This window comes from Hydra viridissima, unplaced genomic scaffold, assembly GCF_058129835.1.
Source record: "Hydra viridissima isolate aposymbiotic clone 2 unplaced genomic scaffold, HvirCarnegie_v1 scaffold_1, whole genome shotgun sequence".
NCBI lineage: Eukaryota > Metazoa > Cnidaria > Hydrozoa > Anthoathecata > Hydridae > Hydra > Hydra viridissima.
Window position 1 is genome coordinate 14,167,171 of NW_028324300.1, and position 25,347 is coordinate 14,192,517.

Genomic DNA, 25,347 nt, shown 5'->3' on the forward strand with positions numbered 1-25,347 from the left:
ATAACAGCCCCGTTTCACGACGAAATGACCAACTTTACTTTCTATTTATTTATTGACCGTCCAATTTTGAATTCTTCATATTTGACTTTTTAATTACTTGTAAGTGTCAGCAATATTTTATCGGAATAATTTTTTGATCCCTTTGATCTTGCAATAACTAAATAAAAATGGCGAATTGTTTGGGTCCGACCGACAGGCGCGTCTAGAAGGAGCTCTCCACCTATTTATAACTAAATTTCAATGCTTACACTTAAATGACAATACTATCTTCTTTAAAAAAAATTCTTTCTTGTTTGTTTAATAGCTATACAAAAGATATATAAGATTATTTAACAACTAACGAAATTAAAAAAAATATCCAAAAATATATTATTACAATAAATCATATAAATATTTCAGACATGAGAAAAGAACTTAAATTGAGATAGAATGTCAAATTCATTACTGGGAAATTCAGGCAAGGTGAGTCTTATTTTGTATTAATAATAGACCACTATTTTTTATAAAATACAGATATAATTTTTTATATATACATTTTCATTCATTCTTATGTATATAAAATTTACTTAAATTTACTTTGTAATACTATTTTATTAATATAAAATTAATATAAACTTTGTAATACTATTTTATTAATATAAAATTAATATAAACTTTGTAATACTATTTTATTATTATAAAATAGTATTACAAAGTAAATTTACTTGATGCTTTTGGACTTTATAAATGCATATATATGTATAGATAAAAACACATAGTTACTATGGTTGTATGATCATTTTAAGTGTATTAGGTTTAACATAGCTTGAGAAACACTTTTTCTGATTTTCCAGGTTTTCATAGTTTAATGCATATTTTGTAAGAGTAAATAAATAATGATTATTAACATTATCATATTTATGTTTTTAATACTTTAGATGAAAGTAAAATGAATTATGTGTATTGTGGAAATTCCTGTATAATACTGATGTTATTTTAATCAATTCACTAAATGGACCAGTATAGTGTACTAAATAGATAATTTCATTAAGTGGAATTTAGTTTAGGATTAGGTGATGAATGTGACAGTAATGATAAGTATTGCTTTGGAGTTCTAACTATTTATAGAGATAAAATTCAATAATGATTTGTGCACTATATCTGGAAAAATAAATGAATACCAAAAACTTTGATACTATTTAGAATCGTTTAGGACAAAAATTTATTTATGACTGTTGATGATCTTTAACATCATTATGTTTTCTTGTTTTACTCTTTTGTTAAATCTTTTTTGATTGCTCCATCATCATTAGCTACAGATTTTTTATTGGTAATTTTTTAGTTATAATAGCTTTTTAATCTTTTATTTTATCTTCTATATCAATTACTGTATGTAGTTTATAAATTATATTTATAAATTACATACAGTAATTATAAACTATATTTACTTTATAAATTGTTTTGTAAATTAACAATTTGATTTTGTTTTATCTATAATAGAATTCATAAAAAGTAATAAATTAAAGATAAGCCTTAAAAAGTAAGGTTCTTTTTTTTTTGGTTCTTATTTTATAGTATATTTAAATATAAAAACCATAAAATGTACAGTAATTAAAATTATGATGCCCTAATATCTACGGATGGTAGAGCAGTGTAGTGAGCTTTTTTTTAGAAGATAGATGTTAAGTAAACAAAAATTAAATTGATGTAAAATCTGATAAAAGTAATGTAGATTTATAGCTTTTATACATTATATAAAATGAAAATTAATGATATTTTTAACAATTGTTACTCTAAAGTGATAAATTATGTAAAAAATATAGAAAAGAAAAATATAATAATATTAATATCATATTAATAATATAAATATAATATAAAATGTAAATAATATAAATATAATAATATAATAATAGGTGCTGTAGAGAAAAAGATTCCTTATAAACAAATTAAATTGTATTTTTTACAAAATTTTTCCTGTGGCAGCACAGTTTTTTTAGTCATTGTTCTGCCAAGCAACCTTTAATGTTATTAAATAATTGCTTAGCACTAACTAAATTTGCAAAAGATCATTTCCATTGGACTTCAAAAAGAATGGTCAAAATTCTTCTTCAGTAACAAATCAAAGTTTTGAATGTTTGGTAGCAATAGTATCAAGTATATGAGATGCCCAAAAAGTGAAAGATTTGCTCCTAAGTATCAAATGTTAGCAGTTAAATATGGTGGCGGCAATATAATCATGTGGGGATCTTTCAGTTTGACTCTATTGGCCCACTTCATCACATCAAACCCATAATGGATCAGAATGTATATTTAGATATAAGAAATTAGAAATAATATCTCTTTTGAATTTTTTAATTTGTTCAATTTGCAATCTTATTGCAATTAGCTTTGAGCATTTGTCTCATTTTTAAAAGTTAAAAAAAAAAAAAAATATGAGCATGGTGTCTTTGCTTCTATATTTAAAAACAATATTATTTCATCTATTCTTGTTTATATAATTTATTCTGTTTTATAATTTAGCAACTAAATTAACACTGTTCATTCAAAAAATTAAAGTATTGGGAACTGATTATTTTCTTCTAAAAACTGGTAATTGAAACCTAATGTCAGTTGGACTGTGGGGTTGGAGTCGTGGAGTCAGAGTTAGAGCTCATTTTGCCTGGAGTCGGATTCCAACAAATTGTAACGACTCCGACTCCAGTTAAAAAAAACTTTCAAAGTTTCATAATTTTTATATGGATTTTATAGATATTATTCATTAAAATATTTTATGTTCTGTCAGTCTAAAGCACAAGCTCCAAACTCTAGCCCTCCAGTTGTTACAAAACTACAAGTCCCAGGATGCTCTGATAGCTGTAGGATATCCAGAAATAATGGGAATTGTAGTTTGCAACAAGTGGAGGGCAAGGAGTTTGACATGTTAGTTTAAGTCCTTTAAAACAGTGATAAGCAATAGGGTATTTTGCTGCTTATCACTGAGAATCATAAATTACCTCCCCTGTTCTCTCCTCTACCATCCCTTAAACTAGATGACCTCATGATGCCCCAACCATATTCTTAGTAGAAAGCTAGGTGTGCCACCACCAAGCACAAAAGAACTTTTTCACAAAACAGAAAGACTGTAAGTATTCAATTAACTTTGTTTCTCTGGAGAGTGAGAGAGTATTAGAAAATTAGTGATTGAAGAAGCTGTTAAACAAAAAGAAGAACTTAAAGAATATCTTAAGGGAAACTTTGTGTTTCTTAACTGAATGAACTATTTTGCAATCAATGTCTGATTTGTTTTTGAAAAAAATGAAGCAGTTACCAAGACATTGGCAGTAAAAGACACCAAAGCTAATCACACCAGCAAATTTCTCTAGGTCTTGGTGGAAAAGATTCTTCAAGAATATGAACTTAAAGAACAACAAATTCTTTCTGTCCAACTGACAATGTTTCAAGTATGATTTTGACAAATTCATAATTTTATGAGTTATTTCATAAGAGTTTATTGCATAACAAGAGTTCAGAAAAGTTGTTTGTTCAGAAATTATTTTCTAATAAATGTTGTTTAAAGCACTAAGTAGTTGGATTATTTGTATCATGGTGATGAAACAGCCAATGTTAAGATTTTACTACAGTAAATTTGTTGTTTCAAATTGGTTACTTATGAAGGAGTCTTATGAAATCTCAGGATTGGGCACTTAATCCCGTGATTAAACTTTTTAAGGCTGGTAGAAAAAAATAACTCACAATTATATGTGGGGCATTCCATGTCAAGTGGAATCACCCATCCAACATCACTGACTCGGATTTTGATGAAAATTGACTCACATGTTCACAGTTACGTGTCATTTTGTTAATTTTTAAAAAGTTTTACTAAGCTTATATCTTTCAAGAACCAGTATTTTGAAATCCAGAGATCCTATGGCTAAGTAAATTTAGTTTCAAAATCCTGTGATTAAGAATGTAGCCCAGGATTACAAGGAAACGTCAGATTTCTATTTTTTAAGGTAGTCTTTAAAACCCTCTCTGTCTGCAGATTGCTAATGGCAGACTCTAAATAACTGTTAAAGTATTTTGTATCAAAAAATTATTTTAAAAATAATTATAAATCTAGAAAAAATAGTCATAAAGTTTCTATTGAATTAATTAAGTTTCATTTATTTGTTATTCTTTATATTTTTGTATTTTCTCTATAAATCTTGCTCTACTAAGGTTTTTTCTCCTGGGACTGAATGCATTGCACGCTATGATTTTGTTGGTACCAATGATAAGGTAAATTTCTTTGATATAATTATGAAAACTGTAATGATGCTGAATTTCTTTAATTTTTTTTTTTTTATTCTCACCATTACAAACTGGGATTTTTTAAAAAAAGGATTTACAGACTTTTATGATCTTCCACTTCTTTTTAGGATCTTCCATTCAAAAAAGGTGATATTATTGAAATTTGCCAAACAACCAAAGTAAGTCTGAGAGTTTATTTAGGTTTTAAAAATTCACGTTTAATTTTATTCATTGATTTTTTTTGTTTTTGTAACTAAAAAAAAGAGCCTGTACTTTGTCAAAGTTTATGAGAATATTAGATTATTTTATTTGTTAAAGTTTTGATTTTTAAGCCAACACTCTATTAATTGTGGTTAATCATTATGGTTGTCAAATTCATCTGTTTTAACTTAGGATCCTAACTGGTACAATGCTAAGAAACTGAAAGATGGCAGTACTGGCATAATTCCTATAAACTATGTTCAACCTCGAAGAGCTTTACATCTGCATGAAATGCCGTATGTTGGCCTTTTTTTTACTATAAATATTTTAAACTAAGATTTAACATTACAATTTGTAAAAGGTACACAAATTTTCAATTAAATAAAGTTACAAAAACTTAAAAAAAAAAAAAAAAAGAAAAATAGAATTACAGCAACAAAAAATTGTATATCTTTTAAAAGATCTTTTCTCATAAAAGTTTATTTGAAATTTTTTTTAAAAATTGTGCATGAAGCTTTTTTTTTGTAGCTGGTTTTTCGGGAAAATTACTAGAGAAAAGGCTGAAGATTTGCTTAATCCTAGAGAAGTAGGACTGTTTCTTGTCCGAGAAAGTACTAACTTTCCTGGTGATTACACACTCTGTGTTGTAAGGTATGTTTTTTTTATTTACGTTATTTGAGCCAGCTTTGTTCAAAAAATTACTGTTTCTCTTTTTATTCCAATTTACATTAAATGTTGTGAAATAGTTTGAGATTATTTATTATGTATATATTTATATATGTTATGCAAATAACTTTGGAGTTATTCTGCTACTATAACTTTTTATATACTTGCAACTTTCACAAAGTTGTAACCTTTTTTTTAGTTAAATAAAAATTGTAAACTGTAAACATGCAAAAGGAATTTTTTATTTTTAAAAACTTTATTACATTTTTTTTTTTTTGAGTTTATATGGTTGAAATTAAAAATAATAGTAATTAATTCATTTAATGAAAAAACTGTACAAAATACAGTGAGCAAAAAAATGTCAATTGAGTTTAAGTCTGGGTTCTTAATAGGCCATTTCAGTAAAATTAGAATCTCAATCAAAAAATTCCTTGGTTTTCTCAACTATGCATTTGGGATCATTGTTCTTTTATAGATATTTTTTAAGTTTATCACAGTACATGTTAGCATCTACTTTTGAAACAATAAATCCATCCCATGTTGCTTTAGCAGCACACAAATTTTCTTCAAATTCTTGTATTTTGTATCCAATGTTTAGAAGAACACATCTACTGAACATTGGATACAAAATTTAATTTTTTGCATCTGGCAAATTTATTTTAAGTTAAATTAAATTCTGTATTGTCAGAGAATTTTTTTCAAAAACTTCAAAGGTATCAAAAAAAATTTTATTAACAAATTGTAATTTTTGCTCCATGTTTTTTTATTTCTATTTTTAATATTTATTTTTTGTGTCCTAAAAAGTTATTTTTATGTTTTAAAAATTGATTATGGTGTTAACCTGATACCAAAATTATTTTCTTTATCTAAAGCCACTTCTTAAGATTTGCTGAAACAATTTTGGGTAATTTATTTTTCAAGAAATTGATCGTTTTGACAAGATGTTTTTTTTGGGAGTTACAGCCTGGCAAATCCGCTACTGAATTGAAATTTCTATACTTTTTCATATTACTCTGAATGGTTAATTCTTTAAATGGTTAATACTTTAAATGGTTTAATGGTTAATTTAATGGTTATTTGTTAGTTAATATTTTCTTTAAAAGATTTTCCAGGAGTTATTGAATTCACAGAATTATTGAAGTTACAGAATTTTAAATGTTTTTATAACATTTTTAAAACTTAAAAAGTTACTTAAAAGGTTATTAAAAAAAATAACAAATCATGTATTTTTGTCTTTTTGTTTTTTAATTTTTTTTTTATTGTTGACTTGTATTAAAATTAAAAAGTTATACTTAATTTTTTTTAAATTTGGACATAAATTAAAATCCAATTTTAAAAAATTTTGTATAAATTATTCTATAACATTTAATTTTTAGCTCACTGTATATTATAACATCCTACTTGAAGCATTTATATTGACATTTGACTTCAAATGTCAATATAAATGCTTCAAGTAGGATGTCATAATGTCAATATAAATGCTTCAAGTAGGACTTAGTCAAGTTATATATTTCCTTTGTGCTTTAGTCCACAGAATAATAAAATGCTTCAAGTTGGACTTAGTCAAGTTAAATATTTCCTTTGTGCTTTAGTCCACAGAATAATAAAAAAGTCGAGCATTATCGAGTCATCTCAACACCAGATAATAAAGTTACAGTTGATGAAGAGGCTTTTTTCCCTACGTTAATTGAGCTGATCAAGGTAAATAGAAGTTATTAAAAGAAAACAGATAAAGAAGGTAACTTGTAGCAAATAAACTGTTGCAAGTTGGATGATTGAAATTTAAAAAAAAATTACAAAACAATCTCACTAAAGCTGTAGTTATGTTTATATATTTTTCTTCTTCCTCCTATTTGCAAAGTTGGAAAAAATCAGAAAAATCTTGTGATTTAGGTCCAAACTAATAGAGCACAGTATATGGTTTTTTCAATATAATATCTGGCCAGGTAATAAATGGAAAAAGCATCCTGTGCATCATTAGGTTAATTGATAACTGTAACATTCCCCTAATAATCTTTTCATTCAAGGTTTTAAATGTTGTTACCAGGTTCAAAAGATTTATAAAGTATCCATATGTGATTTGGAAAAAAATGTATATATGATTTCCATGTATAATTCAAAAGATGTATAAGATTTTGATATTTTAGTGTTATTAAAGCATTATGTAATGTATGATGTTTTTGTATTAAAGCATTATGAAAAAGATGCAGATGGACTTTGCACTATGCTAAAGAAACCACTTAAAAAGAAAACCGAAATGGATTTATCATCAACCCTTTTCAAAGAGTCTTTCCAGAAAGGTAACAAATTTAAAATCCAATTATTTGTATTGCTCCAAAGGATTTGTTAGTCATTACAAGTTGTTAAAAACATTACTTTGTGAAGCATCGCAAAATTTTTTTCAAATTTTCATCACAAATCTTTTTTTTTTTTAAGAAGTAATACCAAACTTTAGACTTTTTATAAAAAAAAGTTCAATAAAAAGATTCAATAAAAGTTCCCACGAGTTCTTAATAATGATAGTAAAGGACAAGTTGATAATGCAACCAATATTTTATAAGCCAAAAATAACTTTTTCAGTGAAAGAGTTTTTTTTTCTTTTTCTTCAAGTTTTAAATATGCTAAAATAATTTTAAAAGTTAAAGTAAAAACATTTTGTTAAAAAGTTGTTTTTGTATGGAAAAGTAGTGTAAAATTTAAGTTTATGGTATCTTGCAAGGTAAAAACATTTTATATTTGTTTTTTAGATTCCATCAAAATTGACAAAGCTTTTTTTGATGAACTGTGTAAAATTCTGCTCTTATGTAATGCACAAAGCATAAATAAAATAATAAAAATATAGTAAAAGTTATTTAATATTTACAATAATTTATAAAAGTTATATAAAAAACACTACTTGAAAATTTTTGAGATTTATCTCTACCTTTTCCATAATTTAAAAGTAAATGTGATCTACTGGTCCAAGTGTTAACATCATTGACTCATTTTTGAAAACTTTTTTTCCACCATTTTAATGTAGAGGGCTGGGCAGTACCATTTGAGGAAATAGAGAAAAAAGAATTAATAGGTTCTGGCGAATTTGGTGATGTTTATAAAGGTTTATGGCATAAAAAAACTGTAGCGATAAAAATGTTACGAGATGATTCTAAAGCTGCTCAATCATTTCTTGCTGAGGCATCTGTGATGACGTAAGATTCTTTGTTTGTGCTTGAAAAGAATAAATTTTTTGTCTTAAGTACTCAATGTTTTTTTTTCATATTTTAATTGGCTTTTATTTACCAGGACTCTTCACCATAAAAACTTGGTTGATTTGGTGGCCATTAGTTTTCACGGAAATTCTGTTCTCATATTAACAGAGTTTTGTGAAAAGGTATTTTCTTGTATATTCAGTTTTTAGCACAAAGTATTTAAGTAAAGTTGAAAACAAAGTTGGTTCCAGTCAATATTTAGAAGATTAGCTGTAAGTCTGAAAGCAAGATACTCAAATTCAAAGTTATTTCTAATGTTTGTAAGGGTTAAGGCATTTCTATTGTTAATAAGGGTAAGAAAAAAAATTTTTCTACTTGCATTATCATGTATAAATTTTTGTGTGAAAATATACTTAACCGCAAAATTAACGTACCACTTATACATTTCAATTTATTTTAATTATCATCAATATTATCATATACTTTGAAAAACATGTTAAGAATAGAACACATGAACACAATTATTTCGATGATAATAATAAAATTGACTTTGAGGATGGTGAAAAAAAATAATAATAAAACCAAAAATATGGTTCGTTTAACAAAATAAAGTAAAATCATTATTATTGTTATCCACACTAATACAGCTTAAATTGAAACATTTTTGACTTATCAATAACTAGTGTTACCACCTTTTGATGTTATTGCAACCTGACAGTGCCGTGGTATGCTTTCAATTAGAGATCTAATCGTTTCTTGAGGGGTATCTTCCCACATGCAAATAAGACTTTGCTGCAGCTTGTCTGGGCTGTTAGATGGTGGATGTTGACTTCTAACATGGTTTCCCATTATGTTCCAAAGATGCTCTGTAGGGCAAGGTCTGCCTTGGCCAAGTCATCTACTGTAATCATTAGTCTCTACAAACCTTTGTAGAATCCTACCAACTGTTGTATGAGACACTCCAAATCTTCTACCAAGTTTGTGATTTGTTAATCCTTCATTGAACAAAGTAACAATTGCAACACACTCTTAATGATTTAAATTTTGTATAGAACGTTGTATTGCAAACAGATGTGTTGCTCAAATGATGGTTATCTTTTCTACTATTAAAACAATTTAAAAGCAATACATACTTTTCTTTTAGAAGTGAGGTCTAATTAAAGCAAAACATGCTGCTTATGAAAAGCTGCTATAATTTGGAAATTAAATAAAGGAAATGAAATAAAACCTACAAAAGGCATAACAATAGGCATTACTATTACCTTTGTAATTGATAAATCCGTGAAATACATAATATTTTAAAAATAATTTGGAATTTAATATAAAAATAATTTTGTGGTTAAGTGTTGCTATAATTTTACATTGAATTCAGTTTACTGATAGATTACTTCTAAACCAGAGTTTTATCACCAAAGAGATTCAATTTAGTTCTTCATATTGACTTTCAGAAGATTATTGATAAACAGTATAAGCAGTTGACAAATAAATGGGAATTTGAAAATGAAGACAGATTTTTTTTATTTAAGAACATGCATGAGAAATAATAAAAACTAGAATTTAATGTAATTATAAAAAGCTGTTTTCAAAATCACAATCTGCATTTCTCTAACTATTTCTCTCCCAATTTATTAAATTAGATCTTTGATTTTCTAATGCAATTTAATACAATAATTTAATATTAATATTTGCAGAAGTTGATAATTCTTAGTACATATAAAAAAAATTTTAAAAGTTTTTTTTTATGTTTTATTTAAAAAAATGTTTGGGTTTTTACTTTATACAAACTATTCAGCTTTTTTTTTTAAGGGTGCTTTAGTAGATTACTTGAGAACAAGAGGACGAGCAGTCATCACAGAAGGAGAACAACAAAATTTTGCACTGTGAGTTTTTTTAAAATTTAAAGCTTAACAAGCTTTTTCTTTAAAGGATATTCAATGCTTTCTTCTATAAACATTTTTTTTGTTATAGCGATGTATGTAGGGGGATGTGCTATTTGGAAGAGAAGAACATCGTTCACAGGTTTTTCTTATTGTAGTTCCTCAATCCAATGAGTTCTCAGCTCTCCTACCAATAACTCTTACCCTAATTCTGTGTATTGTCTGTCATTTTTCTGATTTCATTGTTCAGTTAATTAACTATAATTATTATCTTCGAAACCTTTACATAATCACAATTATTAATTAGTGGAATTCATTGGTTTTTAAGACATTTTTGTAAAATATGTATGTATGTACAGGCTTGGTTAGGAAAGGTGTGCAATTGAACTCTACATTTGACCACGCATAAAGTATTTATTTGCGACAGCTTGGCCACAGCTCTTAAGATGTTTTGAGAACATTTCAAAATCATTTGCCAAGCTGTGGGCAAGTTGTCGCAACTAAATATTGTATGCGTGGTCAAGAATAGAGTGTGATCGCACGCCTTTCCCAACCAAGCCTGTATGTATGTGTGTGTGTGTGTGTGTGTGTGTATACATATGTATATATATATATATATATATATATATATATATATATATATATATATATATATATATATATATATATATATATATATATATATATATATATATATATATGTGTGTGTGTGTGTGTGTGTGTATATATATATATATATATATATATATATATATATATACATTATTTGTATATATTATTTATGAAGCAATAACTTTAATAAAACTTATGAGTTTTAGTTGCTTTAAATAAAAAAGTTTAACAAAATATTCTAATAAATCTAAACTTACTACAAGATTTTTTTATAATAGACTAATATTCAATTCATTTAACACAATTACCAGGTAATTAAATGGGTAATGAGATAAAATATGTTTCCATGTTAAATCCAATTTTATAAAAACTTATCTGATAAAATTTACCTAAAAAGGAGTTTAATAAATTTAAAAATACCACTATTAACTATTTTATTAATTTTTTCAATTTTTTTTTTCTTTTTACTTTTTTGTTTGTAATTAAAATAAGTTTAGACTGGTGAAAAATAACAAACTATTTTCATTTTGAAAATCATTTTCTTTTAAAAACATTCATAAGTTCTTGAAAGCCATTTAAACAAGCACAAACTTTAATACTTACATCTCAGTTTAAGACAGTGATGATGCCATTAAGGTCCTTTCTAGTTCAAAGATTGCAAAAGGTATCAAAGGCAAAAGAGATCAAACTGTTATGGTTTTTTTTAGACATCTAATAATTTTGATCATAATTCTCAATTAATTTGAGGCCAAACTTCCAGGTGAATATTAATAAGCAATTGCTCATAGGCTTTTAATTCTATCCGCTCTCCCTAACGTAAAATTGAAATAATTCCATATCAACTGAATGGAAGTTGTTTGACCATACCACTTAAATTTTGTTGAAAACTGGTTAAGTCGAAGAACTCAATGAAACAATTTTATATTAAACTATAAGCTAAAAGTAAAAGCCTATAAGCAAATGCTCATAATATCCAAATGCTCAAAAATCTGTGAATAAAGTTTTAATCTTGCTTTTGCTCACAAGTAAGTTCTTTTGATTTTGAGTAAAAGCTCTGGGTTTCTACCAATAGGATTTTTTTTTTTTCGTGAAAATTTAAATATGGCTGCAACTGATTTATCTGATGTTAACAAAACTGAAGAAGAATTGTTTTTAAAATTTTATGTGAATTGTTGATATTTCTTTAAAAAAGTCAAGTTCCTGATGATACACACACCATCATCATTTTTCTTTTTTTCACTATTTACTGATCCTGACTGATTTACTAAAAAAAAATTTGAAACCTATCATTTTACTGTTTGGCTGTTGTACCATCTCTTAGGTGGCCCTTTTGCAAAAGCATCACCTTCCATCATGCCAAAGGAGTGAAAATACAAGGAAAAACAGAAGAGACAAAGAATTGGAGTAATGCTGAGCTGCAACATGTAGCGATGTTGGAGCAGCTACGCTGTTACCATTTAAGTGTTCTCATTATGAGCAGATTTTGAACACTACTGCCTACCCAATGGTAGATGAAGATGAAAACATGTTGAGGCAAATCGAAGTTAATTTAGTTTTTTTTTGTTAACTTATTATCTAGGGATTGTATTACTTACATCATGTTATAACTAAAGCAATTTGATTTCTGTGTTGCTGACCAAGCAGGCAAATTTGTTGTTCACTCTGTGTCAGTTACAGAAAGTATATCATCTTTATTGTCCTCAAAATCTGGGTCATTTAAATGTTTGGCAATATTGTGGAGGATAAAACATACAGTGATACTTGTAGCAATCGTTGCCAATTTGATCTCACCTATATCATTATTACATAATAGTAAGATAAAAACTTGTTGCCATTATTTTAATTAGGTAAAACAACATAAAGTATTTTAACTATTATGAATTAAGTTAGCTAGAGTTTGACTACTTACACCATATCTGAGAATTATGAAGCGCCTTTTCAACTCGCCAAAAGTATTTTCTAAAATAACACTGTTCTTAGTGTGCTTTTTGTTTAAATTTTTTTCATGGTCTGTTTGAGAATTCTTAAATGTTATCATCATAAAAGAGGCTATTCCATACCCTTCATCTCCTAATAGAAAACCTTGATTTTCAAGATCTTTTAATAATGGATAGATATTTGAGTTTTTCAATATTCTATAATCATTCACTGATCCAGGTCAACTGACATCTACACTGGTAAATACTCATTAACAGTTGCCTGCATGTAAAAAAAATTTGTTAAAGAAAGAAGCTTTGATACGTGTAATACTTTTAATCAAAAGTTTTAAAATAATTTTAACAAATTAATTGAATTTTTGCTTTCATAAATGAATAGCGTTTTTATAAATTAACTCATTTGCACATTGATTAAAGGTAACTTTCTTCTGTTGATATATTCATCAGGAAAATCTCCATGAGGTTTTTTAATCTTTACATGGGTCAGTCTATTGCACCTATTGTATAGGAAAAACCCCATTTGTTTGCCCAAGCATATTTTGCTCTCAATATTTGTTTCCTAGTATGTGGAAAAATTATCCACTGAGAAGCCTTAGTCAAAATTTTCTTTAGCATAGAAGAAATCCTCTTCGAAAAAGTATTGCGGTGAATCCCTGTTTCCTTTACAACTCCAGTTCGTAAACCAGGGTTTGCAAGATATTGTAATTTTAATCTCATTTTCTGCTTGTTTGTTAGAGATCCCCCATGAGTCTTAGTGCTTTTACCTATAAAATGATCTGCCATCCAATAAGCATGATCATTATAATAAATCAATATAACTTATGGTATTCATTAGCTGATTATGACCTTTGCATGTTAGTTTTTGTTTTTTGTTCGGTAATAATCATTTGAGCCATATATGTTAAGAATATAGCACTGCCGTAAAATTTACAATAGAAAATTATTGTAATAAATAAATAATAAATGTATGTAATAAGTAAACGCATAAATAAATAATAAATGTATGTAATAATTAAACACATACAGAAAAAAACAAAATTTAGAATTCAAAGCAAAAAAATTAATTTTAATTATTAATAAAAGATATTAATAAATATATTAATTTTAATTTTGATACTTAATAAAATTTAACTGTTGATGAACGAATCATCAACAGTTAAATTTTAAAGTTAAAAACATAAATAAAATACACGATTTATTTACTTTTCATACTATAAATATAATTTTTATATGTTTATTGGTAAAAAATATACCAAAGTATAGTTGCAGCAATATTTATTTGCATAGGTAAAGTTCTTTTGATTTACTTAAAAACAACTGTTAGAGGCGCTAACAAAATTAAGAGTGAATTCTCAACATTGCTTGAGTAAATGCTGTATCAGCTCTTTTTGCGATTGTTCATGAGCAAAAGCTTTTGCTCACAAGTGAGCAATTGTTCTTAATTATCATTCACATAAAGTGCTCCAAAAATACGTAACAAAAGTAGTTGCTCAATTTAATTCACACCACCTATTCTACATTTAGCAGATCTTGTTTAAAGGCCTTGCACGGTAAGCTCATAAAGATCACATTGATATGCTCTTTTTTTATGCAGAGGTTTGTTGTTTGAATCAAAATATGAAACAAGAAAAAACCTAATTTGTATTATTTTGACTGATAATTTTTAATGTTAAAATTATGCTAAAATATTTTTTTTGTTTGCATATATTTTGCTTTTGCATCTTTTTGGATGTTTGTATTGTTTTCTTGCACAAAATATTCTCAGTTTCAAAAACATTTTGCAGTTTGCTTTGTAATTACTAAATAACAAATTAAATTAACAACAGAAAAAAAAAAAAAAAAACAACAAATGAATTATATTACTTTACCCTAAAAAAAAAAGCAGTTGTTTTCCTAGCAAATGGTTTTTTTTTTATCTGGAAAAGTTATTTTTTCTTGTTCAATAAGCAAAGTTAAAAGTTGATGGAAGGCAAGTTTACAATGGTATTTTAGTTTATGTAAATTCCACAGTAAATCTTTTTTTGTAAAAAGGGATTTTAACTGAATCCCATAGGTTACCAGGGTAACTTATCTAAGTAATTTTACCCTGGTAATTTAAATCTTAAAAAATGTAAATGTAGTTTTATGTAAAGATGTAAAGTTTATTCAAAACATCTTTTTTCTCAGGTTTACTCAGATTAATTGTGTATCAGTTAATTTTTATCTATATAAATTTATTTATATAGTATTTTTATCTGTAGTTGTTCAAAGTTTAATCAAATTCTTTATAAGTATTTTGTAATATGGTTTTATAACTATTTTATAGGGATCTTGCAGCAAGAAATGTTCTACTTTCAGATGACCTTTGTGCAAAGGTAATACTTCTATAATCTTGTTAAAAAAAATTAGATTAGCTTTTTTTGGGTTCAGTTGAAAAGTATTGCATCAATAAATTATTAAGTTTTACATTAATATTAGTTCATAAATTATTCAGCAACTGCTATGCTCTAAATTTAAAGCATTATCAAATCTACCCTGATTATTCTTCATTATTCAGATTAAATCACCTTCAGATTAAAAAAAAACGCATCCATAAAATGTTACTTTTGATATGTTGGTTGCTCTCATTCTCATTTTATACTGACTTCTCTGTTATTTGTATAATTAAGTGATCAACTTTCTTTTTTGTTCAGGCTATATTTTAAGATGCATTTATAATGCTACATTGTTTTGATTGCTTCATTAACATTTTCAAATGCTTGTAGGAACAGGGAGTTTTCTTGGTTGTTAACTAGTAAGTTTGAGCTGCCATAAGAAAGAAAAAATTGTTGTTAATGATGCAAGTGCTTATGTCAAGTAGACATTTGAAAAAGCATTTATCAGCTTTTGTTGAATGGACATGAATTGAGAAATCTTTATCTTTTCAAAAGTTTTTGAGAGCAAAACGTTCAACTGCTTTTGATATTATGACCATTTAGTTAACTTCTGTGTATTTGGATAATTTTCATATTTATTTAACTTCTTAAATTAAGGTTTCAGATTTTGGTCTTGCAAAAGATGTTGAGCAAGAGCTTGCAGCTGGAAAGTTTCCTGTCAAGTGGACTGCTCCCGAAGCTATTGAGCAAAAGGTATTTGCATTTTAGCTGTAATTGATGAATTAGATTTGGCTGTAGGATACACAGTAGTGGTCTGGGACTTAGCAAGCTTATGTCACAATCAATATTGTGTTTAAATTTTCTGTGGGAATATTTTGTTATGAAGTTAAATACCATATAAAGATTCTTCTTAAATTTTGTTTGTTTGTTTTTTTATTCAAATTTAGCCACAAAATTAATTTACTCATAAAAAATTATAGATTTTATTTTTAATTTTTTAATTTAATTATTTGGGTGGGAAAATTTTCTGCTCATAACTGCTTCCAAGGGCCCTAACAAACTTTTAACTTAAGCTTGGCTCCAAGATATAAAAAACAAATAACAGCAATAAATTACTTTTTTGCTTCCCCTATTTTATTCCAACTTTTTAGTTTGTTAGTTTTTATATTTATTTCAATATCATCCTAAATGATTAAGATCAGGATTTAGGGTGGATCACTTCGAAACATCTGTTGAATGATCATAAAGCCACTTTTATTAAATGTGAATATGCTTAGGGTCATTATCATGCTAAAATATCCTTCATAACCATGCCAGGAAATTTCTGCCTATATCATGATGTTAACACCTCCATGTTTCACTGATTTTAGTGTATATTTAGAATTCCACTGTGTAATTTGTTGGACATCATACATGAAGATTGCTATCAGTACCAAATCTATAAATTGTTAACTTGCTACCCTATAGAATGTTTTTCCAAAATGACAATTGGTTCAATTAATGGAGCTTTATGAATTGGAGTGTGGCTTTTAGGTTTTTATTTTACACAAGTTGCTTATGTTGTTCTACACCACCAATTAATTAAGCTTTAACTAATTATCTTCTAGTTATCTCCTAACTGTACAACTATAATTCTCTATAAGACTGTAAGTCCATGTATTTAATTGACATTCTGAATTTCAGTTGATAAAATGAAAAGATTTTTCACACTTCCTTGACATTGAGTTGATTTGCAGCTTGACTTTTTCTTGATGGAGCTTTTTTTTGTCTCCTGGAATGCTGGTTGTTTTATGTCTCCATGTGTAAATTGCATTCTTTGTCTTTGTTGGAGTGTCATTGGAATAAGCAAATGAGAGGCTTAGAGTTTGGTCTTCACCTTGAGTTCCTTCATACCTTTCTTGTTGAGCTAGAGTCCTTGACTCTCTTTAGTGTCTAACTGTAGCTGTTGTTGCTTTTTAGGTTCAGGACCAGTTTCAGTTTCTGATTTTTGACTTGGAAAAGCTTTTTTAGGTGCACCTCTTTAGTTTTAGTTTGACTATGTGATCTTCCCCATTGGTGAGTCTTCTCAGTTGGTGATGTGACATGTGGTAAATCATATGACTCTTCTTCACAAGTTTTTTCCTAATCTTTGAGGTTAGAAGGAACCCTTGTATAATTTTGACATAATGTAAAACCAGAAAAAACTATCATACTAGTGTTTTCTGGTTTTACATTATGCCTAAAATCTGTAAAGTCCTATCTCCTACTGAAAACATTCTTTCTGATGAAGTAGAAGTCACAGGTATAACAAAGTAACTTCTAGCCAGACCAGCTAGCAAAGGTAACTCATTTTTATCTTGCTTCCAATATTCAAAAGCATCCACATTCCTTTTAGCTAAAGCTATTGTCTGATACTTTTCACATTCAAGCATCAAGGGTGGCTTGAGCTTTGATTGACTTGACTGTAAAGTCCCAGGGCGCTGCGCTGAAACCTGCCTCCTGTCTTTCAAAAACTCAAGGTCCACTGAATCCAAAGCTTTGTCAAGGTCTGATGTTTTTAGCTAAGTATGATTATCAATTAATAACTCATAGAAGTGGATTGTGTTTGGGTTATTGTCAATCAATTCCTTGATGACAGCTTCCCTCCCTTCACTGTTTGATATATTTCTGAGTGTATATCCTCTATTATATGGGTGTAGAAGTGAACCCACGTATAGTATTTGACTCCAATGCCATTATTGGGTAGACTTTTCTCAAATTCTTCCATGAAGTTGTGTACGCACTCTGCAACTTGAGGGTCACGCTCTTCAACGTTATTTACGGTTCTTTTGCAAAGCAAGTGGAGGTTAAGTATGAACTTTATGCATGGTCACCTGTTATTCAGAAGACCAGGAATCAGAGCATTGCTTACATTCTGCCAGAAACGGTAAAAAATTTTAAATATCCTCTTTTGGTACTGGACTTATCAGCCTCTTTATTTTTATTATTAGCTTTTTGCATCTGCTAAAAAGATAGTGGGTGGTAAGATCTGAAAGAAAATAGTGGAATTATAAATGTTAAAAAGGATACGAATTACGATTTTTCAATAGTAGATAGTTCATAAAAAGTAAATAAATGAACCACAAGACACATTGATGTGTTTTTAATAATTGAAAATATATTTTACTGTGCGTCATTTCTGGCTGGGAAAACAAACTTGGTTGGCAAAAATATTTCTTCACTGCGAAAGCGCGAGTTAGATATCTAGTTAATATAGTTAATCTGTCTCGTAACGTTTCGTAATTATCTGGGACACATTTTTTTAATTCCGAGAAAAAAATTTTGTCCCGATTTTTAACCTTATTCCGGGACAACCGTTTCCTTTGTCTCGTTATTTTTTTCCGGGAAATTTCTCGTCTCGTTACACTTTTCCCGCTTCATTTCGAGAATACGATTCCGAGACGCAGACCCTTAGTAATGAGAATTACAGAAGACGGTAAAAGAAGAATTACAAAAGACGGTATTACGCATTTTTACCGCTTAAAACAACGAAAGCATTTTAAGCGGTAAAAATGCGTAATAAAAACATGTATAAAGTGTAATCGGCGTTATAGTTAAAGCGTAAAAACGCTTATTCTAAATCAATTTTCAAACGCTTATTCTAAATCAATTTTCAAACGCTTATTCTAAATCAATTTTCAAGAAAGTTTCTCTGTGAATTTCGATTGCTTTTCATACGTATTAATTTTTCGTGTTTTGTGTACATACATAGACAAAGAGTGATTTTTAATAATTTTTTATAACTGGTCAAAAAAGATTGGTTTAGGCGATTAAAAAGTACTCTTTTCTTTTCAGCAATTTTATTATTCGACCAAAAAATCGAACTTTTAATTCCCTTTTTAATATAAGCAAAAATGAAATAAAAACATTGTTGTTTTGTAATGTTCAGAATTTTTCAACAAAGTCTGATGTATGGAGCTTTGGTATATTGCTATGGGAGATCTTTTCATTCGGGCGGAATCCATACCCTCGGGTGGTAAGTATAAGTGCCATGTACTATTAGTTGTGATAAGTTTAATTACGCTTTTATTTTGTTTTGTTTCACGCTTAAAAATCTTATTCTTTTCCAAACTAGAAAAATTTTTTTTGGATTTTGTTAGAGAAACATTTTTACCGTTTGCCGTGAGTTTGTGACACTAAACTTTTTTTTTTTTTTTTTTTTTTTTTTCTAAAAGCCAAAACAAAGATTTTTAAAATGCAGAATTTTCAAAAGTTCCTTGCAAAATTTTAGCGTAAAAATTTTTTCATACTTAAGACATATTTTCACTATATTTGCTCCATTCCGGATTTTTAGTAAAGCTACAGTTTTAAATGAAGCTGCATTTTTAACTAAAATTTCAGGCAGAAAAAAAATTTCTTCTGATAAAGTTTTTTTTTGGGAGTTTTTAAAAGTAATTTGAATAAAGTTTAACTTTTTTTTTAGCCTCTCGACGAAGTGCTAAGTAAAGTTAAATCAAATTATCGGATGGAAAGACCTGAGAAATGTCCACCACATGTATATGGTCTAATGCTCAACTGTTGGAATGCAGACCCAAATAAGAGGCCGTCATTTAAGCAGCTCAGCAATGACCTCTGTTATAGCGATAGAGAAACTAAATTGTAAATAGAAATTTCAAATGATTTGTACTCAATCTCATTTTTGTGAGAGATGTCTTAAATCTAGGTCAGTTTTAGAATTTATGATTTCCTTTATAACACTCGATCAATCGTGAAAAATATCGCTTGACGTTTTTACTGAAAAATTGATTTCTTATCTCTTGATGCCCTTGATATAATTCAATTAGGAAAAAGATGTCAAATATAAAAGTTCTTGTTTTTTTCCTTGCTTGAAAATCGAACTGAGTGAAGAAATGTCTTTGTTAAATTGCAAGTTTAAAAAGAAAATATATTTTTATGTCAAATATTTTTGTTGCGATTTCAAAGTAACTTCCATTCTATTATCAACCTCGTTTTGAAGTCTTTTTTTATTCTGTAGAATCATACAATCCCCACAATAACATTTACATCTGATATTTCACTGTTTATGTTTTTGTTTTTGTTCTTTTTTTCTTTCTTTATTTTATATATATATATATATATATTTTGATATAATACATAATTGTACTATGCTAAAGTTTGTAACGTAGTATTAAAAAAAAAATGGAATTGAAAAGTGTAGTTAATGCACAAGAAAAGAACTTTTGTTCAAAATAAAAATTTTATGAATTTTATACCTGGAGCAAAAATCTGCAGCCGTAAACCGAATAATTTAGTTTTTATAGAACTTATTGGCTCCTCTGGAAAATGTGAGATCAAACCAAAATCAAGTAATAACGTTGTAGTTAGGCGGGAGCGCATATCGGATTTGGCCTTGTGGTAAGTTAAAAGGGGGGGGGGGTTACCCTGTTTACATTCCTGCTTGGATTTAATATTCTTACATCCGAGACTGTTATTTGGAGGTATCTTTGAGTTTTGTTTTGAATTTTTATAGTTTGAAAAAACTCAATGAGTTACAAAATTTTCAGTAAATACTCTGCGGATTCTTTTTACATAGGGTAAGGTTGCCAATATTGTACCCCCTAAGACAAAACTAAAAAATGTAGGCAAGCTACTGAGTGAAAACATGGATTTTCAATAGGCTTTCATAATTTAGGGATTGTTTGTTGCAAAGATGTTAAAAAAACTCAAAATTTAAAAAGCGTTAAGTCTCGAAGAATCAAATTAAAAAAATAGCGCTAAGAGTACAATTAAGGAAACTAGATCCTTAATTGTACCATTGTAATCCAATATTGTACCACTTTCTTGATTTCAATTACTTTACAGCTTTGCAAATATTTTATGATTTTAGATTTAAGGGACTTAAAGAACTGATTAAAAGGAACAGTTTTTATAAAATCAGCAATTGGAAATATTCTGATATAACATAACATAACACCTAACTGCCCATAATATAATGAAATGAAATTTTTTATTTAATAAACTCTATGCAACTTGAATTTTTTTTTCTTCTGGTATCACCACATATGGCACAATTTTTATTTAAATTGTATGTTTACCAATGGGTTAGCTAAGATTAGAATAGAAGAGGAAGGTTGGTATTAAAGAAAGTTATACTAAATAATGTAAAACAATATATTCTATATCTGTTTTAAAAACAACTACACTAAATATTGTAAAAAAAAAATACATAAAAATATTATTTTTGGCAAAAGTTTCAGATATATTGTGTCTGTTTTTGATTAACACCTGCACAGCCATGTTGACACCAGCCTTGACATATTGGTAAAACTGAACTAGAGAGTGCATCTTTTTAAGGACTGCTTGTCAATACAAAAGTAATACTAAAATTTTTATTTTTTTTGTTTAAGTGGTGAAGTTCGTATTGTAAGTATGGATATTTCTCTAATTGAAATCTCAAAAGGGTTTTGTTAAACATTACATACGTTTTTTTTAGCGGTCAGAATGGTTGCGTCGGTACAATTTAGGACATGCCTTGAGGTACAATTTACGCAACTAATCTGACATTCAGTTAATTAAAAAATTTGACAACTAAAAATAACGTATTTTAAATTCTAAGTATTTATTTTAAATTTAGATAAATTATGCTTTAACATAAGTACACTGAACAAATCATATCTTCTGCTTTTTTTAGTGAAATACGCTTAGCCATAAAAACCTAAAATAAGAAATCTTCAATAACAAACCAACAAGAGCTTATTCTGGGCTTAATGAAATTGGATGACAAAAAAAAAACAGTTGACTACTTAATTTCATTCAGCAAAGATAAAAAATAAGTTAAAAAATTTTTTGTGGGTTGTAAAAATAACGAGTTATGTTAAAAGTACAGTATAGGCATCGGTACAATATTAGCAACCTTACCCTATATACTTTACATTGGAAAGATTTTATTTTTTTTTTCAAATATCCTTGGTTCTGTTTTCATTTTATACAAGAATTGTTTTATTTAAGTTTATATTTGAAGATTTTTCTTAGTCGCAAATAAAACAACAACAACAAAAAATTCTGTCTCAACAGAAATTTACTTTATAAAAGTTTAAAACTAAACAAAAAAATTCAGTGGTGTTTTGTCCTTCCTTCCGCAGAGGTCCGCACGAAGAAACTTATTTGCATTGGATTTAATTGAACATTTTCTTAAACATTTCTGGAGTTAGGTTTTCAGAATGTAAAAACTATTCTATTTATATATTATTTTTGGTCTTAAATTCCCCAAGGCCTTTGTGTTCAAGATAATAAAGATGATAGAGATTGAATGAAAATAATTTATTTCTTAATAATTAAAGTAGGGGAGAACCTTAATGAATAGGACGATTATTGAATGGGACAAACTCAGATTCTTATAGAAGCATCGATGTAAGGATATTCAAATTCCTGTAACAAAGGGTGATAGAAACAAGAATTCAACTGACCAACTCATCCATCCATCCATTTTGCTCTATAACCGTAATGAAAATGGATGTTATTGTGTTTTCGAATGTAAAAAGTAATTTTTAAAAATGCTTTTTTTTTCTGATTTTGCAGCAATTTTTGAAGTTATGGAAAATAAAATTCCATGCTTAAAAAGATAGCAGTCTCTAGTACTACAGTGAGTAAAACATTCAAGCTTAATTAATGGTGTTTTTGGTGTGACTAATCATTTTTGGATAAAGTGATGCGCATATTGAATGGGACAAAATACTACCTATTGAATGAATTTAATAAAGTATTATTTACAGCTCAGCAGAGGGATGCTGCAGTCCCTTACTTTTATCCCTATGGGTAATGGGTATTTTTTACACACTTTTATACTGCAATATTTTACTTAAATAAAAATAACTAAATATAATATTCTAAAATAAGAAAGTTCTACTCTGATTGAAATTTAATTAGAGTTAAAATGTTTAAAGTTAAAAATTTTTTTGTGTGGTCTTTATGTATGTATCTATATATTTAACTACATTTACAATTAATAAACTAATTTGAAAAATGATTGAATTAAATACGTTTATTTTTAAATTTTTTATGTTTGTTCCATTCAATGAGACATACTTAATGAATGGGACAAATGTCATACTCCAATAAAACTTTCTTTTTACCACTAGCCAAATGCAAATCCAATTTTTTGTTTTTTACTATATCATTGAGCAAGAGTCGTTGGTTATCAAACATATTTAAATATAATTATTAAACAATTTTATCTAAGTTTAAAAAGCATTTTGCAAAAACTGTCCCATTCATTGAGGTTTTCCCCTAAGGGAATTAATGATGTAATTAATAATGAAATTGTCCGCTACTAAAAGTCAGGAGAACAAGAATATTTTCAAAAGAGATATCACGGTTAGAGGTTTGGTGCGAGTGTAAATTTGAATGCTTTACCACACAACTGATTGAATTTTTGAATTCCTATCTACAAACAGAATTCCTAAACATTCTAGTATATTTTTCATTGTTTAAAGAGGAGTTCTCAAATGGTAAGACTCTTTGTGCTTAGAGCTGCAACTCAATGTTACCAAACAAATTTATTATTTGACAAAAAGTACAAACAAAACAGTCAATGCATATTGAATGGAGTGCACTTTAGCACCAGCGTCACTAGGTTCAATATACAGTGACAGTTATTACAGATTTTTGTAAAGATCGTCGTTTAAAATGAAGAAAAGTCAACTTTGTTTTTTGACCAACGCAAAGTAATTTAACTTGAAGAAAATACTTTAACTTGAAGAAAAATAAAAAGCCTACAAATGTGCTAGTATTCGCCATTTTTTCAACACGATTAGTTTAAACTCAGTGATTCAAAAACTACTTCTATTTTAACCGTAAGTAGTCTGGTTTTTGTTACTTAAAACGTTTTTCCTGTAATAATAGTCGTTTTTAAACACATAACTATTACAAAAATACCCACTTTTTATATTAATTATAACATTTATAACATATTTATATCATATTTCTTATTTCGTAATTGTTAGTTTTCTAACTTTATAAATCCATTTAAAATTTTTTTCTGCTAAAATAAGTTTTAAGACAACATATATTTTCTTTTTTTTTTTTTTTTTTTTTTTTTCATTTTGGGAAATTTAAACAGGAGAATTTTTGTAAGGGAAAAAGAGGAGAATTTGAGACCAATTTCGCTTCGAAGATAAAAGAAACAGTGTTTTTCTAAAACGCTGCACTTTCACAATTTCTGACGATTTGTCTAAAATTATGTGGGTGAAAAAATTGTGGGCGATGTCGTGTTGAAATTAAAGCAATTGTGAGACTTAGTAATTGTGAGATTGCTAAGTCTCATCATTGATTTAATTTTAACACGACATTGCTCCTTCATGATTTATTGTTACACCTATATGAGGGTCAACAAAACTAAACCAAAGATAACGTAGCATAAAAATCGGTAATAAGAAGCAGGTTATTACCGGTAATTTTGTAAGAAAGTTGTTAAATTTACAGGCAGATCAACTTCTGGGCTCAGGGCTCATTTAAAATCTGAACATTAAAAGTTGAGAAATATTGAAGAAAAAAATACATTATTACCTGTAAAAAGGCAAAGAAAGATAACAGAACTTGTGGAAAGAGAAACTATGACATCAAGGTATGCCAGGATGGCTTCAGTTGATGGCTTCAGCATTCATGCAATGGCTCTCAATTCATCAACCTACACGTTAATCCTCCAAAGGATCACACAAAAAATTTCAAAGTGATGAATTTTTGAAGTGGAAATGAAAAGAAAAGTAGCTCAAGATTTACATGGAAAATATATTAACTTGACTGCTGATGAATATGCAAGTGTGAATAACCAAAGGTTACTAAATGTCAATCTGAAAGTAAGCTGTAGAGGAAAATTTTATTACTTAGGGTTGATCATAGTAGATGGTAGTCTAAAAAAGCTAAAAAGTTGCTTTTAAGAAAGCTAGATGAAGTTAGTCTATATTGGGAACAAGCTGTTTGTCTAACAACAGATGGGGCATCTGTTATAATCAAACTTGGAAAAATATTACCTTGTTTGCACCAATTGTGGGTGGCATATAGATTGTTATTGGTAGTAACTCATGTTTTTTTCAACTTCTTATATCCAAAGTTAGATATATTGTGAGAAAATTTAGAAAACCCCTCTTCTTACAAGTGTGAAAACGAGACGGAACAGGGTGGTTATCACGATTAGGAGATTTCCCCAGGTTTTGGATGTTGTTCAGGTTGTTTCCAAAGAGATTGGAATGGACTTTGAGCTTACCAGTGATGAAATTTAACTTTTGAGCAATACAGTTTTGATTCTTGA

The 25,347-nt window shown here is 28.0% G+C and overlaps 1 protein-coding gene across 1 annotated transcript; it reads left to right on the top strand.

The window, feature by feature from the left end:
* Positions 1-140: 140 nt before the first annotated feature.
* Positions 141-19,994, top strand: LOC145187593 (tyrosine-protein kinase CSK-like). Its single transcript, XM_090066340.1, has 15 exons — positions 141-462; positions 4,177-4,236; positions 4,377-4,427; positions 4,642-4,745; positions 4,978-5,100; positions 6,708-6,816; positions 7,307-7,415; positions 8,135-8,303; positions 8,398-8,485; positions 10,110-10,183; positions 10,272-10,322; positions 15,035-15,083; positions 15,741-15,836; positions 18,991-19,077; positions 19,525-19,994. Exons 1-15 carry the CDS (start codon positions 430-432, stop codon positions 19,702-19,704), a joined length of 1,383 nt encoding a protein of 460 aa, XP_089922466.1. The 5' UTR covers positions 141-429; the 3' UTR covers positions 19,705-19,994.
* The last annotated feature ends 5,353 nt before the right edge of the window (positions 19,995-25,347 follow it).